Source organism: Cuculus canorus, chromosome 3 (assembly GCF_017976375.1).
Source record: "Cuculus canorus isolate bCucCan1 chromosome 3, bCucCan1.pri, whole genome shotgun sequence".
In the NCBI taxonomy this organism is placed as follows: domain Eukaryota; kingdom Metazoa; phylum Chordata; class Aves; order Cuculiformes; family Cuculidae; genus Cuculus; species Cuculus canorus.
The window spans coordinates 111,461,842-111,478,195 of record NC_071403.1 but is presented as its reverse complement, the minus strand read 5'-3'; the positions used below and the strand labels follow the sequence as shown (position 1 = coordinate 111,478,195).

Sequence of the window (16,354 nt, the reverse complement as noted above, 5' to 3'; positions counted from 1 at the left end):
AAGCCCAGGAGAGGATGCAGGTTTTATCTCCTCTCTGCCTGAGGTCTTGCCTGCTAAATAGTGAAGGAATTATGTTTTTTCAATCTTGTATCCAAACACATTTGTATTTAGTAATGTTCCTACAAAGTAAGTCAGGGGATACAAAGGTCAGGCTGTCTTCTAGTTATTTCATTTCTCAAGCAATAGGACGACATTTTATCTGTTATTCATGGACAGAAAATCATTGTCATTTATATTGCAGCAATCCCTGTAGGGACCAATCAGGGTCCCATTGTGCTGATGTGTGATTGGTGGCCATGAGCAGAAAATTGCTGATGCATGCTTGGAGGCAGTTCAGAAGCATCCTTTTTTTTTGCCATGTAAGGTTCAGCATAAGTACATTCTGATCAGCAAAGCACATAAGCATATGTTTAAAGCAATGTCTCTCCAGTAAAATACTTCAGAGTGTTTCAGTACCCTCAAAGAGACGGGAATTTAAACATGCAAAAAAGCTCAGCTATTAGACAGGGTCACTGCACAAGGACATCATGTCTTTTGAGCTTTCCACATATAACAGAGAATTTTCTTTTGATGCACAGTCGAGTTTTGGGGGGTTGTTGGATAGCATGTCCAAATCAAGTCTTAAGCCAGTGTGTTTTCTCTCCTAGGCAGGTTCTAAGCCTGCCCCAGTGAACTGACACAGTATAGAGAGCTGTGACTAGTGGGAGTGCACTAGTCATCTCCAAGTGTATCAGGGATGCAGGCAGCAAGAGAGATGAATCACTTCAATTTTCTGAAACAAAGTAATGAAGTGTAATAGACTGAAACTAAGCTGTGAAAAAAAATTAGTCCGAATAAAAAGAAAAATGTGCCAGCGACTAAAGCTTTCTGATTACGGAGTAATCTTGATGGAACAAGGAACGAAGCCAAAATGGCATGTAATATTTCCTGGTGGTTAATCTGGTATAGACTAACTGGACTAACTAGACTACTTCTGGTATAGAAGGGTTAATTCTTCACTTGTTGAAATTGGACATGCTGAGACTTCATGGACATGATAAGTTAAAATCAGTGAATGGTAATTAATACATCATTCATGTGAATGTGGTGAAGAATATTTATGGTGTATGAATTTTCCTGTAAAAATAATACCGAAATAATCAACATCGACCAACAGCTAGCTACAGCTACTTCATATTCTGAGTACTGTGTAAAATTGCCATACCTTACTACACTAGTAAGGCTGGAAAACATGACTTTGTAAAGCCGATAACGGTAGTGCAGTACAAACGTTGTTTGGGATCAGTGGAGTACATTGTACTGATAAAGAATTTCCTCGCAATGCTGTTATAGTAATTGAAGCTGCAGTTTATCTCCTGCACAGAAAAGCAGGCTGAGGCTGCCAGAAGGTTTTCTAAAACTTCTCTTTGCAGTGCTGACCAATTTGCTGCCTTCATCCAGTGATGGCTCGTCTTGAGTTTCCGCCACTTTGTGAGCTCTCACACAGACTTTCATGAATAGAGATAATTTTCATCTTTTAAGATGTTTAATTGCTGCGGACTGTGCAGATTAGTTTCTTACAGAATAAGGAATCACAACGTTTTGTGTTTAAACTGAAACCAAAGCACCAAGGTCAGCCTTTATGTGCCTCCTTTTCATTGAAATCAATTGAGTGATGCGTTGAAAATAACGGTATCTTTTTTTAGATATATACAATATAGCGTTCAGTCTTCCTATCCATTTTGAGATTTTATTTTTAAAGAGAGCCTTCTACTTAGATTCTTTTTAAGATTTCCTTTCCTTTCTGCTTCTATTGTATATCTTTAAGTGACCAAGATGATTTAGCAGTACTTGACTCTCAGCATGTCAAAAATATGTTCAAGGATCCCCTTATATGGGAAGACAAAAAGCAGCTTTAAGACGCTGGCAGCTTTCTCATCTACATATGAAAGCAGCAAGAAAAGAAACAATTAAATGGCACAGCTTCTCCTGGAGCTCTCAGACCTTGCTATCATATTCATTTTTCTCTTGGCGATTACGTGACTATGCCTTTCGCATTAGCCTGGCTCGCTGGGCTGCATCATTCCCCCCAACACTCCTGAGGCAGGCAAAGCTCCCACTGAATTCAAGCTGAATATGGTTTATTGCAAGAAGAGAAACTGATTTCATTGCAGGATATCTGCATCTGAAGCAAGTGCATTTAGTGTATTATACATTGTCCTGAGTCAGTTTTCATACTAGTGTTATATCGCTTCAAACTTTAGTGAAGTTTGATTTACACCACGCAACGAAGAACTTATTCCTAGCACCACTAAAGACCACCTGTCTCAAAGGGAAAAGAGTTTCATGAAAGCTGGCATTGAAGGAAATGCTGATATTGATGAATGAAGAGTCTGGGCACAATGCAGTTATATTTGAATGAACAATAACCCAGATCCTCAGAAACCTGGATGAGCAGCAAGTGTGTTCTCCTGTGCAGGTGTCCAGTAAATGTCACAAGAAATATGGAGGTTTCTCAGTGCCTAAAGGACTGATGGCTGTATAGCATAATTCACAGGGAAAGCTGCTCTATTTGTTTTAGTACATCTGGCAATGCAGACGTGGCTGGAAGAGGATTGTGGAGGGGTTTGTGTCTTTCAATATTGTTAATTGTTCATTAACATCTCTTAGCCCTTATTTTTATGGATATTTGAATGTTAAGTTTCAACACGCTCTAGTTTGCCACTCTTTCATCCCACTTCAGATATTTGGGGCAGTTATTTGAAGAGTCAGTATTAAAAGAATACTGACTCTGAAAACAACACGGTCTTGGTTTTGCCTGTTAAGCATTTTTATCAGGTAGATCCAAATAGCACACTAGCCAAAAAGAAAACCGCCTAAAGGGTTACTGATGCAGCATCACCGTCAGCTTCATCTGCAAAAAGGACCTTAGCAATGAGTGCCCTTGGCACAGACAGGGACAGACGGTCTGTGTTGCACGGTCCTCAGCCCTCCTTCTGTTTGATAGAAACTGGCTTTGCCTCCACATGTTCACATTCCCCCTTGACCCATGCACAGAGCAGAGAGGACAGTTCAATTAACCCTGCGTGGCACGTGACATACCTGCAGCAAGGGGCAGCTCTCCTACGTGTGTTTACAGCAGACGATAATGATATTCTAGCATTTCCCACAATTTCTATGATTTTTTTTAAGTGTCTTCAAATCCTACATATGTGGCAGCTCAGCAATAAAAGCCTACCTGTAGATGGCTGTTTCTGCCTGAACCTGAAGCTGTCTCCAAAGCCAAGGGGGTTGTGACATGCCAGCCAGAGCGTGGCATCGGTTGATATGTTACATGCCTATCACTTTCCTGAGACCAGTGTGGTGTGTCACTAACCACTGCAGCTGTCTCCCACACTTCTAAAAGCAATTTCCACTCTATTAATAAAGTTCTGCCCTTTATGGTGTCCCAGAAGCTAGAAACAGGCTTTATTTTACCTACAGTCTTAGCAATTGCCACCAATCTACCCTTGAGTGTGTTATTAAACACTATTGAATCAGATTCTGCTGGCAGCTATTTGATGTCAAAAATGGACTAATCCCAAATGTACGGCTGAAGTAGATGTTAGGAACTAAAAGTGGGTCCCTTCAAGTTTTAACTCTGTACGTTTCAGGCTGTATTAAAGATTGACATTTTTCTAGAAGCAGCCGGGGCTGGCTGCATAGAGCAGGTGTCCTAAGGGACGGCTTTTCAAGAGGACAGTTTGACCTGCTCACCGTGCTCTGGAATTTCCTGCACAGTGAACCAATGTGCTCCTTTATGAGGAGAGGACTGATACTAACCAAAATTACAGTAGCCGTGTTTTGTCTCTATAAATTTACTCAGTGTTTTGTCTTGAGTCCTAGGTTTTCTTCCCAAGGCTCCGAGTTTCTTATGGGAAGGGTGAACCATTTCTTTCATATACCTGGGTTTCTAAAGAGAACCATTTGAGTAGCCAGGGTAGAAGGAGAGATCCAGGGAGTTTATGCAATTTTCTGCACTGGGATGTTTTCAGACTGTTCCAGTCCTGGTTCCCAAGTGAAAAGTATTAAACACGAGGGGCAGGGTTCCCCCGAGAGACAGTTTTGTCACAGGGCTTCTCACACACTGTGGGCATTGTGGAAGCTCAGTTCAGTGTCTGACACTGTTTCTGTGGGTCTGGAGATAGGCTCACTGGGAATGCCTTGCATTCATTAACTTAATTGTGCAGACTCAACCAAAGCGTCCAAAAAAGTCCTTGGGAAGAGCCAGATGTGGGAAAGCTGCTTGTGGGTTGGGTGGGTGCAGCCTGTGCCACCTCACCTGGAGCACAGCAATGAGACCTGCACCAAGCACAGTGCAATTACCTCCTTGAAAAGACTTCAGGGCTGGTGCCAACTTTGTGCTTGAGAACATCCTGTATATAAGAGTGGGGGAACACAACTCAGCAAAAGCCTCTGCATAGTGTCCCTTCCTCTCTGCGAAGGGACTGCACTACTGCTCCCCCTCACACCCAAGTCTTCCAGCCTCTTAAGTTCTATGTTTTCAGATTAACTTGTAATAAAGGAAAATACACTGTGCCTGGTAATGCAGGTTATTTAAAAAATTGAAAACAATTGTCCCCTAACTCACTCCCTGGCTCACCCCACCTTTTAAGGTGTAGAGCCTTCCCTCCAGCTCTGACTTCCAAGCCAGTGATTTATGGTAATTTCTTGGTCTATAAGAGGTTTCTGCCCTTGGGTTCCAGAAAGCCTCTTGCTTTCTAGCATCAGGGTTGTGTAAGACACCCATGCTCCCCTCCAGCCCTGCTGCGTGCTTCAGCCTACCAGCCTGCCCTGCCCTTCCATCGCTGCCTACGTCTCCCCTTGCTCCTGTAGGGTTCTCACAGCATGGGCAGGGCAAACAGAAAGGAATCTGCCACCCACAGCCTTTTAAGAATATATAAATTACAGCAATGAGTGCAACAAACTCACTCTCTAGTGTAGCTAACTGCATGTTTGGGACCAGTCCAGACTAGAGCGGCACCAAGGTTGTCTCAAAGCTCTTTCCACACTGACACAGCATAGGCAGATCCCTGCTTTCAAAGGCATAACCTACTGGAGAAATTAGTATTTTATTTCTGATAAAAGAGGTTTATTTTTCATTTTATGTCACATTAAATAAATTGCAGAGTGCAGCAGTGAGGATTTAGTACTTGCAGTGCTAACCGTATTACATAGCATTTATACAGTGTTTTCCTTGTTCAAGAAAGCACCTTTGCTGACTTAATTCATCCCCAGCCACACTCTGCATGTCATGAGGGAAATCAGGAACATTTAATATCCCTGATGGTCAATAAGGCATACAGCTGAGACTGACATAGCTCTGTTATTTTTCCCCTTCTCCCACCCACAGCATTCCATCCAAGTCGATTTTTTGTGGCCGCAGCCCACACTCGTGTCCTGGAAGTCCCCAGCAGAGCAAGAGAATGGATCCTGCCCCTTCTGAACTGGTGGAAGCCCAGTTGAGACTTGTGGCAGGCAAGGTGCCTCAGCAGATGAGAAGGATTTAAAGAACAAGTCTGGAGGCTAGGAGCTGGGATGTGGAAGATGGGGATGAAGGGATATGGAAGGGATGCTTAGGCTGAGGAGGACCCTGGATGGGATCTTGGCCTTAGGCAGAAGAGAATTTTGGACAAAAGCTGGTGAAAGGATTTTAGCATAGAAAGGTTAAGAGGTTGCTTTGAATTATCTTACTTGAAATGTTTAAGGCAGGACGTGGTAATGGACTTGGGGAAGAGCACAGTAGGTTTGGCATGGGGCTGGGGTAGGAGGATACAGAGTAGGTGTTCCTGGAGGTCAGCTTCTCGGGGGATGTGAGAGATGGTGCTGGGAAAGGGCTTCAGCCTAGGGGAGCCAGAGGTTGACTTCCATGTCAGGAAACCTGCAGAGCAAGCAGTGTTTCCGGGGAGCCGCTGCTCGTCTCCACACACACTTGCCCAGCCCCTACACACCACCACTGCTGCTCCCTGCTCCCAGCAGGATGGGACTTTTCCCACCAGCAGAGACGTAACCCTTTGCTAGGAACCAAACAAGGCACCAAGAGAGAGCACAGAGCCCAACCCGCTGCTCAGTGCCCTCCTGCTCCTGTCCCTCTGGGGTGGATACCACAGCCTCATCACTTGCCCACATCCCACAAAGAGTCTTGAGGATCTGCATGGGGATCTCAGGGCCTGGGGACGGGCTGCAGCTCATGCTGCTATGTTTCATCTGGGTGAGGCACTGCTTGTCACTAAAGGGATCAGATAAGGACAGCTACCCTTTAATCATTTGGGATGCTGCTTTTAACGCATGTAAATACATTTGTGTGCCAGTTCTCCCCTCCTCCTTGAGCTGGCATAACTCCTAGTTTCAATGGATTTCTCTGGTAGAGACCAGACCCATATATTGCGGTGATTATGTGAGCCAAATTAATGCTCACATAGATGTCACTCACTTTTGGAAAGGATTGTAGCTATACACTGGTGTTGATTAGTATGCTGATTAATGCATAAAATACCGATTAGTGCCTACTATCTCTGTAAATGAACATTTACAAACCCACACAGTTATTGTAGGGGTGGGATGTGTTTTGTTTGGCTTTTTTTTAAAACAGCCTAGCAACGTATTCATTCAGATATTTTTACCAAAAATCAATTGGAGTGATACTATTTTTATTGAACCTTTCTCCACACTTATTTTCAAAGAGTTAGTCTCTTATTTAGAAGTACTCAGTTTAACTCCTCTATAAACTTCTCTTGCTTTAAGAGTGAATTAAACATACTATGAGTTAACTTAAAGTTTTAAAAATTACTAGATTATAGATCCTTCTTGAAAGACTCTTACATATATAAAATATTATATTGTGATTAAAAGCTAGAGCAAGAATTTATTTCATTTGTTGCTTAATATACATTGATTCTGTCCTACCTCTCTGCCTAAAAGACAGCTTCAGATCCCTGTGAAAAATATACTTTTTTTCTGGAAAAAAGGAAAAAATACCTATCCAAAAAGTTGATCTCTAATTAAATTTTACAAAACCAAACCCATTCATTGACTACAATATTATGCACACTTTATATGCTCATACTTTCAGGATCTTTAAGTTGAAACTGCTCATCACACGTTACTGTAAACCGGAATCTAATATGAGTGAGAGGCTGCTTTAATTTTTTTAAGGAGCAGTTCTGCTACTCGCAAAGGCATTGAAGACATCCTGGAAGACACAGTCTGTGCGATGCTGCTCTTTATTGTCACAAGTACAGAGTTCTGATGTGGCAATGCTGCACATTCAGGTCATTGAACATTTACGAATCAAGAAGGACTTTTCAGTCTCTAAAATGGTTACAAATGGTGCTTGTTGGACCTCACTCATGAGCAGTCTGATCTCAATGGAGTCCTACTATTTTATTTTGGGTAATAATGGCAAAGTCTTACCAACTGTTGATGGAGATACCGTGGGTTAATTTATATTCACATTGGAAAAGCAAAGCAGTGCTCCCTCCCAACTCTGATGTTTCCCGCATATCTTTTCAATAGTTGATTGTCAGGTTGTCTCGATCTACAGCTTAGCACTGACAACAGCTCACAGTTTATTTGCAGCTTTGAAGCCTGGTCCTATAGTGTTTGTCTTCTGACAGGAGATGAATAAATGTGTCACTGTGGGAGACTTTTAGCCGGCTGCTATAAAAAGGACCCTTCTTGCCTTCACTTGCAAGATCCTCTAGTTCACTTTTGGAGCTTGTGGCTTTCCCCTCAGCTGAGTTTAGCTCCATCAGCTCCAATTCGTGCTTGGCAGCTGTTTCTAAAACTCTCTGTTTGTTGTAATACCTGACAAAGTTGTTAATGATGGGATGGATGGGAAGAGCAATCGCTATCACCCCACAAAGAAAACTGATAGCAGCGTTCAGTTTTCCTAGTGTTGTTTTAGGGTAAATGTCTCCATATCCAACTGTGGTCATGGTAATGATTGCCCACCAAAATGACTGAGGGATGCTTTTAAATAAAGTCTCCGGGTGACTTTGCTCCATGGTATAACCCAGGGCAGAAAAGACAAAGATTCCAACAGCTAAGTACATGAGAAGCAGTCCAAGCTCCTTAAAGCTGCGTTTCAGGGCGTACGTTAGGGTCTGGAGCCCTGAGGAGTGTCGTGCAAGCTTGAAAATCCTTGCAATCCTCATAATGCGGAGTGCTTGGACAGCCTGCTGGACGTTGCTCAGCTCCATGAGCTTGGCTCCCAGGTGGGTCAAGAGCAGGCTGACATAGAAAGGAAGTATTGCTAGAACATCAACAATGTTCATGAAAGACAAGGCAAAATGGAGTTTGTTGGGAGAGGAGATAAGCCTCAGCACATACTCCATGGTAAACCAGCCTATACAGGCTGTCTCTATGGTGTCTAAGGTCGGGTGTTCCATACGGTTCCCCTCTGCATCTACAACCTGCAGATCTGGGATAGTCCCCACACACATCACAACAGAGGAGGTCAAAATAAACAGAAAAGACAGAACAGCAATCACTCGAGCTGGGTAGGATGATTCGGGCTTCTCCAGAAATTTCCATATGTATTTTTGGCACCTTTTCCAGCGACTTTCTGAGGCATCTACTCCCAAGTCATCCAGAATCAGTTGCACCCTTCGGGCTATTTCTTCCAGTTCCTCTTTTTTTTCACTTAGATGAGTTTTGCAGCAGTCATCCAAAAATTTCAGATCCACTTTCCAAAATTCCATTTCATTCTTGAAACATATGGGGCATATTCCTTTCTTCATGTGAATTTCTCCAAAGTAGTACACATCAATAATGCACTTGAAAGCATCAGGATCTCTGTCAAAGTAAAACTCTCTCTTTCCAGGATCATAGTCATCACAGAGGGAGAATATGCTGTCGTATCCCCCTGATAAGCAGTTGATCAGCTCTGCCAGCCGTGTTTCTGGATATTGATTCAGGTTATCTCCGCAGAACACCTGCCTTACCCCACCGACATTGACTACAATTTCCATTTCTTCATTTTTTTCTGATCCATCAGTGTCCACATCTGGAAATCTAGAGTCACCTGCCATTTCAATTGTATTGGATTTAATTTAATTTTTAGCCTGTTGTTTGATTTCAAAGCTTTGTGGTTCTAATTTCTCATGAAAGCAAATCAGCACCGAGTCAGCTCTATTATAAATATTACCAAACTGACCCGAAGTTGTGGTGGGAAAGGTTACAGAAATAACTCTGCAGTCGGGAAAGCCTTGTGAGGTGTGCAACAAGCTGCAGGGAAAAGACAAGTCATTGGGCTGCCGTGCCTGCAAGCAGGATGTTAGAAAGCTCCCGCAGATTTGAAAGAGAAGAAACCATTTAATAAAACTCACCCCTCTGCTCAGTGCTCGAGAGTCTTTTCAGGTCCCATTCTGTCTCTAAAAGTGATATTTATTCACAGGTTGGAAGTCACGGCATAAATCCTGAGCTCTGGTTAATGCAACGTGCAGTGAGTGACAGTTCTCAGAGAGATAATCAGGAAGGTGAGCCCACAGAAAAGTGTTGCAGTTTCTTTCTTCGATTCCACAGATTTCCCTAGAAAGCTGCTCTTGAATTTAGTCTCTCTTTCTGTTTTCTCTTTACTTTAAGATCTTCCAGAGTTTATTTGCTGACTCTTGCACATAGTCACTCGGTGCAAGCATCCAGAGGAGAAACTTGTGCTTGTTTTCCCTTCGCTGTTTCCCAACACAATAAGGAGCCCAGGCTGCTAGGAGTCCTTTCCAAACTCTACCCTCTTCTGGTGAAACCCAGCAAAGCATCAGCTTCACAGAAAACCGCTCAGCTATTTATACACCCGCCTAGCTGTAACATAATGTGTTTTTGTACAGCCACACACTTTAATGATTTTTAAAAAAAATTTTTTAAAATCAAATAGAAAACATAATCGTGAATAAAGTCATTCAGAGCTGCAGAAAGACAATTTTTTTTTCTGATAGCAGAAGCCAGAGGAGAAAATATTGTGTTTTGGAATAAGGGCACAACATAAATCTTGCTTTCCATGGGACTCAAGCAAGTCTAGAGTAATTATCTGTCAGGACATTGAGTTGCTGTAGATTTGTACTGTTGTCATTAAGAACCAAGCAGAGACCATAAAGCTTTTGTTCTGGCTGTAGAGCAAAACTTTCTCTGCACTCTGCACACATTTACCAGTGTTCCGTGTCCTCAGTTTTAGCGGTGTTTTCTCAGCCTGCAGTCAACTGACCCTGACTAGGGCTCGAGTAATTTACTTCTATGGAGATTTCTCAGTCAGTGCTGTTTACTGGCGGCAGTGCTTTGTACTTTATTCAGCACTTAGCAAGTAGGAGTAGAATAACAAACATCTCTTTTTAACTTTATTCTCTCCAGATTCCAGAATTTGGTGGACATTTTTTCCCTGGACCCTTACATGCAGGAAGATCTATCACTGTGTTCTTAAATGCTTAAATCTGACTATTTTAGTGGGTCCTGAGGGCTCTGATCCTGCAGAATCCACAGTTAATTAGTTAACCGTTTCTGGCCAAAGCAGAATGATCTATACCAGCAGGTTTTGTCTTTTCCAATTTACTGGTTTCTGGAAAGTTTCTAAGTAGAAGGGAATGGAGAGGGGCAAATCTGACTGGCAGTTTGCTTCTGTAGGCTTGTGTCCATCCTGGGAGAAAGGTGAGAGCTGCAGTGTGCACAATGTCCTGGTGCCTGTGTTACCCAGTGAGGAGGGGTCCTGGTGAGTGTGCTGTGCCTCATTTCCAATCCCTTAGTAGATACTTCCAGCGGATGCTTAGTGGATAATTATAGGGGATTAAGAAGAGGTTGTGCACCAGACTTCATTGACATGGTGTATGCACATAGCCTTAAGTACCTTTTGGATACTCCTTGGAGGTAGTTTATGACACTTGGAGTTGCACAAGCCACAAATTAAAATCACTGATCCAGCCCATTCCCGGACCTTCCAGTGACCTTCCTTGTCCCTGAGTTCTTGCAGGAGTGGAAGAGTGAAAATATGAGAGGGAAGAGATGACTTCATATCAGAGGAAGACTTGCAAGAAGCCTGTAAAACAGAGGAATACAACCCTTTTTGTTTGTCACATACACCGGTGCAGAAGGGGAAGTGGGTTACAGTCACCCAGTAAAGGCAATACCCTGTCACTCAGTCTCATGTGGAGGAATAAGTCATGTATGAACCACAGCTCCTTAAACTTCTTCAGACACCTGGGTTGTATCACTCACATCCTTGCTGCAGAGCAGTACGAAGGGCAAGGAACAATAGTTGGAGTGGCCGGTCATCTTATTCAAGTGACAATCATGGGAAAAGGGCAAGGTGTGTTAGTGAACACCTGAGTCACACTGTTGATCTCTGGCGGTCAGTGCCACCTTCGTGTGTTCCTGAGGGTACTGCAGAGTGTGGGTGCTATATAAGATGTCTCTTGAATTTGTTTCCAGGCACACATAAGCTTACTGACACTTGCAGTCTTCTTGGGACAAGAGAAATACCTCAGAGAACTGGGAAAAAAATAGATTCTGTATATATTTACCCACCTGAGATGGACTTCCTTGCCCACTAAAGTGAATGGTTTGGCTTGATCGTAGCACAATAAATGTTAATATGCGAATAGAAGTGACATGCTTACAGAGGGAAAAAATGTGGATAGAATTACTGACTACTAGTTCCTGAGATCTGGAAATGTTAGCTTAAAAGTGTCATCAGGCTGCATCAGCATAAAGAAACAGACTCTTTGTGTTTAAATCCTCAGATTTAACCATCTCAGGCATCTGATCTCTTTGATCAATGGTTCATTACAGTGACTTTTGACTTTTCTCCAGGTAATGATAAAAAATCAATATATAGTCCACCGTGAGGGACACAGAAAGCACCACTTTTGTTTCCAAAAAGGTTCTTCTCCCCCACCGCAATTTTACAGAACAAACACCTATAGAATAGGCACACAGGATTAGTACTTACATTGTTCAGTTTGAAAGGTGAAATCAGTTCCCCTCAAAAGATGAATCTGAGCACATTCTGGAAAGGTTGGGAAGAAACTATTTTTGAAATGCCAGATCAGTCCTTATAAAGACTTTACTTAGTGCGGCTGCTAAAATCCTTGTGCTTTATTCTCCTTCGTCTTGCACCTTTTCAGAGTTCTTTACACCTTTCAGTGTGCCTGTCAAACGGTAGCGATCTGGTAGCATTTTAAATCCACTTTGACAAATGTAAATGATCCAAAGACGGGTCAGGGAAAATCATAATGAATTAAACACATAGTTTTGTAGCTGTAAAGAGTGAGACAGGCTCAGTTGATGAATGTTTTTTTTTATGAAACATATTGCAGAGCCGCAAACAACAGTAGCAAAATTAATAATTTGCAGCAAATAATTTATTTCACTTATTTAATTCATTTTTCATCCACGAAATGTAATTCATTTATGAGTAGCTTATTGCAGTTATTAAGGCTTTTAAATTCAACTTCTGTTGATTTATCTGGCCACAGCAAAGAGGTCAAGCTGTGCTTCGTGTTTGCTGAGAGTGATGGGTACTGGCGACTGAATTCCTACAGACTGAAAAGGAAACAGAGAAGGGGTTTCTTTCTGTGTCGGTGCTCTGGCTCAGAGAACAATATGTGGATTTGAGCTGACAGATGTGTTAAGTTTTGGCTGCCACCTCCTTCAGGGAGGAGGAGGAGGCTCAGCTGGATCTCAAGACCTGCAGTTCAAGGGAAGGAACTCCAGATATCAGTAGCTCAGAGCAGCCACAGCACAGTGCCTGGGGACCTGCAGCAAAGGCAGTGCTCAGAGAATGCTGGATCTAACGGTTTGGGTCCCTTGTTTGCCACTATTTGGGAGAGGACTTTTAGCATTGAATGGCTTTGTGCTACTCTGGGAAGTGAGATTGCTCCTCTTGAGCTGTAGTCTGGCCCCTACGACACTCCTGAAGCCCAGCCAGCACCTCTCCCCTCCTGACTGGTACACCCAGGTGCTCCCCACAGAGCTACAGGCTGTAGAGGTGCATGAAGGTGAGTGAATGAGTTAGGAGCCAACCCTGAGCAGATAAGTTAGGACTCCATGCTGTGGGGAGGGGTTTTGAATTTTTAACGCAAAGGCAGGCAGCAGGCAGGCTCTCTGCAAGCAGGCCGTGGGACAGCCAACCTCCTGCACTGAACACAGCCCTCGTTTCAGCGCCTGGGACGGTGACCGCACCTTTGGCTTCTCTCTCCTCCTGGGCTCTGCAAAGTGTTTATTGCTATGTCTGCACATAGGAGCTCAAGAAATTTTATGGACCTGACTATGACTGTCCAAGCAAGAAACAGAATGTGTCTGGCATGGATATGGCCCACGCCGACCAATTGATGTGGACATTTCCCAGCCACTACGTGGCCATCTGGGACCTTTCCCAACAGGCAATTTGCATGCAGCCACCTATGCTGGAAACTAAAACAACTTCCTACTCTAGATGGAGACCAGCTGCAGGCTGGCCTCAGTGCCCGGAAACATCCTTGGGCACATGTAAAACTGATCCAGGCTACACAGAGTTGTGCTAAGTCACCTGCTGCCTCTGGGCACCTGCTTTCTAGGTACCACGATTTCTATGTTGGACACTGTTGTGTGGCCTTCAGAGGCCACAGAACTGACAGCAGGTTTGAAGGGATGGTGATTCCTACTCAGTATAACCCCCTCACACACTTCTTCTGCTACATCATATTTGGTTTTCATAAGACACTCTCAAGACTGGAACTGTGATGGATCCAGCAAGACGTCTTAGCATCTAACAACTTAATTTCAGCTATATGCAGACTATGGAAAGTCACTGAAAATAAGAATGTCTCATGAAAATGTACTATAGAAAAGTCAATTAAAGACCTAAAGGAGAACAGAGAATGCAAATATTTCATTCTTCCTCCTTTCCTTGGTGTATTCTCGGATAAAATTTTCAGCCAGCTGCACGGGGACTGTTTAGGCAACAGTATATATAATAGCCCAAGGTCCCGCATGGAGGAAATGCTGTATAATAACTTTGTGCCAATCACAAGAAATGGGAGGCAGATAATCTGGAAGAAAGATAACCAATGAATGATGTTGTGGGCTTCAGAAGGAGCAGGTCATCCACAGCAGCTACTCAGATTACTTCACTGCACCCAGTTTTAGTAAGAGAAGCAGGAAAGACTTTGCTGTAAGAATACTTCAGGATTTCCAAATCTAAGGTGGCTTCAAGTGCTTTGTGAGACAACCTCACAACCCTACAGGAAGACCCAGCACACTCTCTTTGGGGAATTAATCCAGATGCTGCAATATGCTGTTTTATTGTTTGTAGTTCCTCTTCTTTTATCCTTGTAAGTTGCTCTGCAATAAAGTCAGCTGTTTCGGTGCTCTGCAAGAAAACATGGGACTGTGTTCCTATGGGCACTGTGGTTCACAGCATGGGTGTGGAGCCACTCCTGTAGCACCAGTCCCAGTCACATCTAATTCCCCCACGCATCTGAAGGGCAACAGTGCATGACATGTTCTCATAGACTGCATCACTGCAGTATGTGAGGAAGAGGTGTGTTGTAGGCACTCAGTATCAACAGGAGACTTCCTGATGCACGTGCCAGCAGCTCATGGTCTCAGCACAGATGTACATCTTGTGCATGTAGCCATGAGCTGATGGAGGGAGTCTGAGTGTAAAACATGTTCATTGTCCACAGCTGTTATTTCCGGCAGTGGTCAGTCTTTTCAGTCTTTTGATGAAGAATCCTTCAAATGCAAAGTAAATGAAACAAACAAACAAACAAAAATCTATATTTTTAATACATCTGAATGTTTTCTATGACACTTTCTCAATGCATTAGGCTCCTTCAGGTTGAAGCATCAGAGCAAGAGTTTATGCAATGTCTGAGCTGAGGTAGGTATCTGGACTGCATCAGATATCTTCACCTTGTAAATGTGGTTTTAAGTGTCTGTCTTCACCATCTTTGTGTATTATTTCCCCATGACTTATTTCCAATAAAAAAAAGTCCTTTCGCAGTTTATTTTCTCCCCTCTTAGTTACTTCAGTTCCTTCAAATTCAAAATTTATACATGCTCAGTCAATTTATTTTAGCAGATATTTTAATTAATTCCTTATTAAGAGACTGGTAATAGCTTGCTGTAAATTTTGATTTGCCTTGCTTTCCATTTGACATTAATGATTCTGTTTTCCCATACAATTAAACCTGCCTTAAATGACCACTTGGGACACCAGCCAAATCTCTGGCATAATGTAAATGGCTTTAAATAAACAAGATGCAGCCTCCACAGCAAAGAGCTGACAGCTGGGTTCAAATTAAGCATATCAGTGAGTTATGAATAGGATGGGAGTTGGAGATGTTATAGAAGTTTTAAGGACCTTGTCTTGTTTTCAGAGTCACTGTGTTTTGAGGAATGGCTAGAAAACTGCCTCCTGCTCTTAAGCATTGTTTCAAAACGCTTAAGATCCAAAGCTTTCATTTATTATTATTATTTCTCCCTTTGAATATTGTTCCATATACATAGAAAAGAGAAAAGAAAAAAAGTGACAGGACTTCTTACAGTTGCAGAGACAATGACTTAAAAGTTAAGAATTTCACAGCTAAGATTTTCCTGGCATCTAGTATGGCAGCAGTCAAGAATTTGCATGTGCATAGTTGGAGGCTGTATCATAATAAATATGCACAACATGGTTGAATGCAGTTTGCACAGACGACCTCAGCTCTGGCGTTTCCCAGCTTCTTAGTGCCTGGCTCTGCAAACCCACCAGTGACTTTTATCATCACTTGCCGTATAAGTTCTCATGGGACCACTGTTGTGCTGGTGTTATAGCATCCCTGGAGCAGCCTCACCAAGTTCAGTGTGGGACTCCCAGATACCAGCCAAGAAGTGTGCTTGGTACTAGGGCGAGTGCAAGAGGATTCTTGGTGGTGGCACTAGTGCAATGACTGGGTTTGTCTTCCTTAAGGTCAACATTCCCTTTTCTACTGAATCATTCCCAATAATTGACTTGAAGGAAAGACCAAGACCAGGGAGATGGACCATGGAAAGACCAAGAGATGGAGGTGGCAATGGGTGAAGTGTTGGCTAAGTTTCAGCAGCCAAGACATGGAGCCAATTTCTAAGCCTGCTAGAAAACACATTGGTAATGTGTTTTAATGTGTTTTCTTTTGAAAAAAAAATCCAGCATTGCAGCCCTCTACTTGTTGCAGTCCTCTATTGAGCTGCAACAGCCATTAATAATACACTATCGTCCATAATTCTTTGAAAGAAGAGCATGTGTAGCGATTTAGTAAGTATCATTTCATAACAGAAGACCTTTTAATATGAGGTAGCATTTTTACTGTGGGCAATCAAAATAAAGAATATAATCAAATCATTCACAGTA

At 42.7% G+C, this 16,354-nt stretch overlaps 1 protein-coding gene across 1 annotated transcript; it reads right to left on the bottom strand.

Annotated features, from left to right (window-relative positions):
• Positions 1 to 6,717: 6,717 nt before the first annotated feature.
• KCNF1 (potassium voltage-gated channel modifier subfamily F member 1) lies at positions 6,718 to 9,749 on the bottom strand. The gene has a single exon (XM_054062821.1). The coding sequence runs from the start codon at positions 9,048 to 9,050 to the stop codon at positions 7,587 to 7,589; it is 1,464 nt and encodes a 487-aa protein (XP_053918796.1). The 5' UTR covers positions 9,051 to 9,749; the 3' UTR covers positions 6,718 to 7,586.
• Positions 9,750 to 16,354: the final 6,605 nt, after the last annotated feature.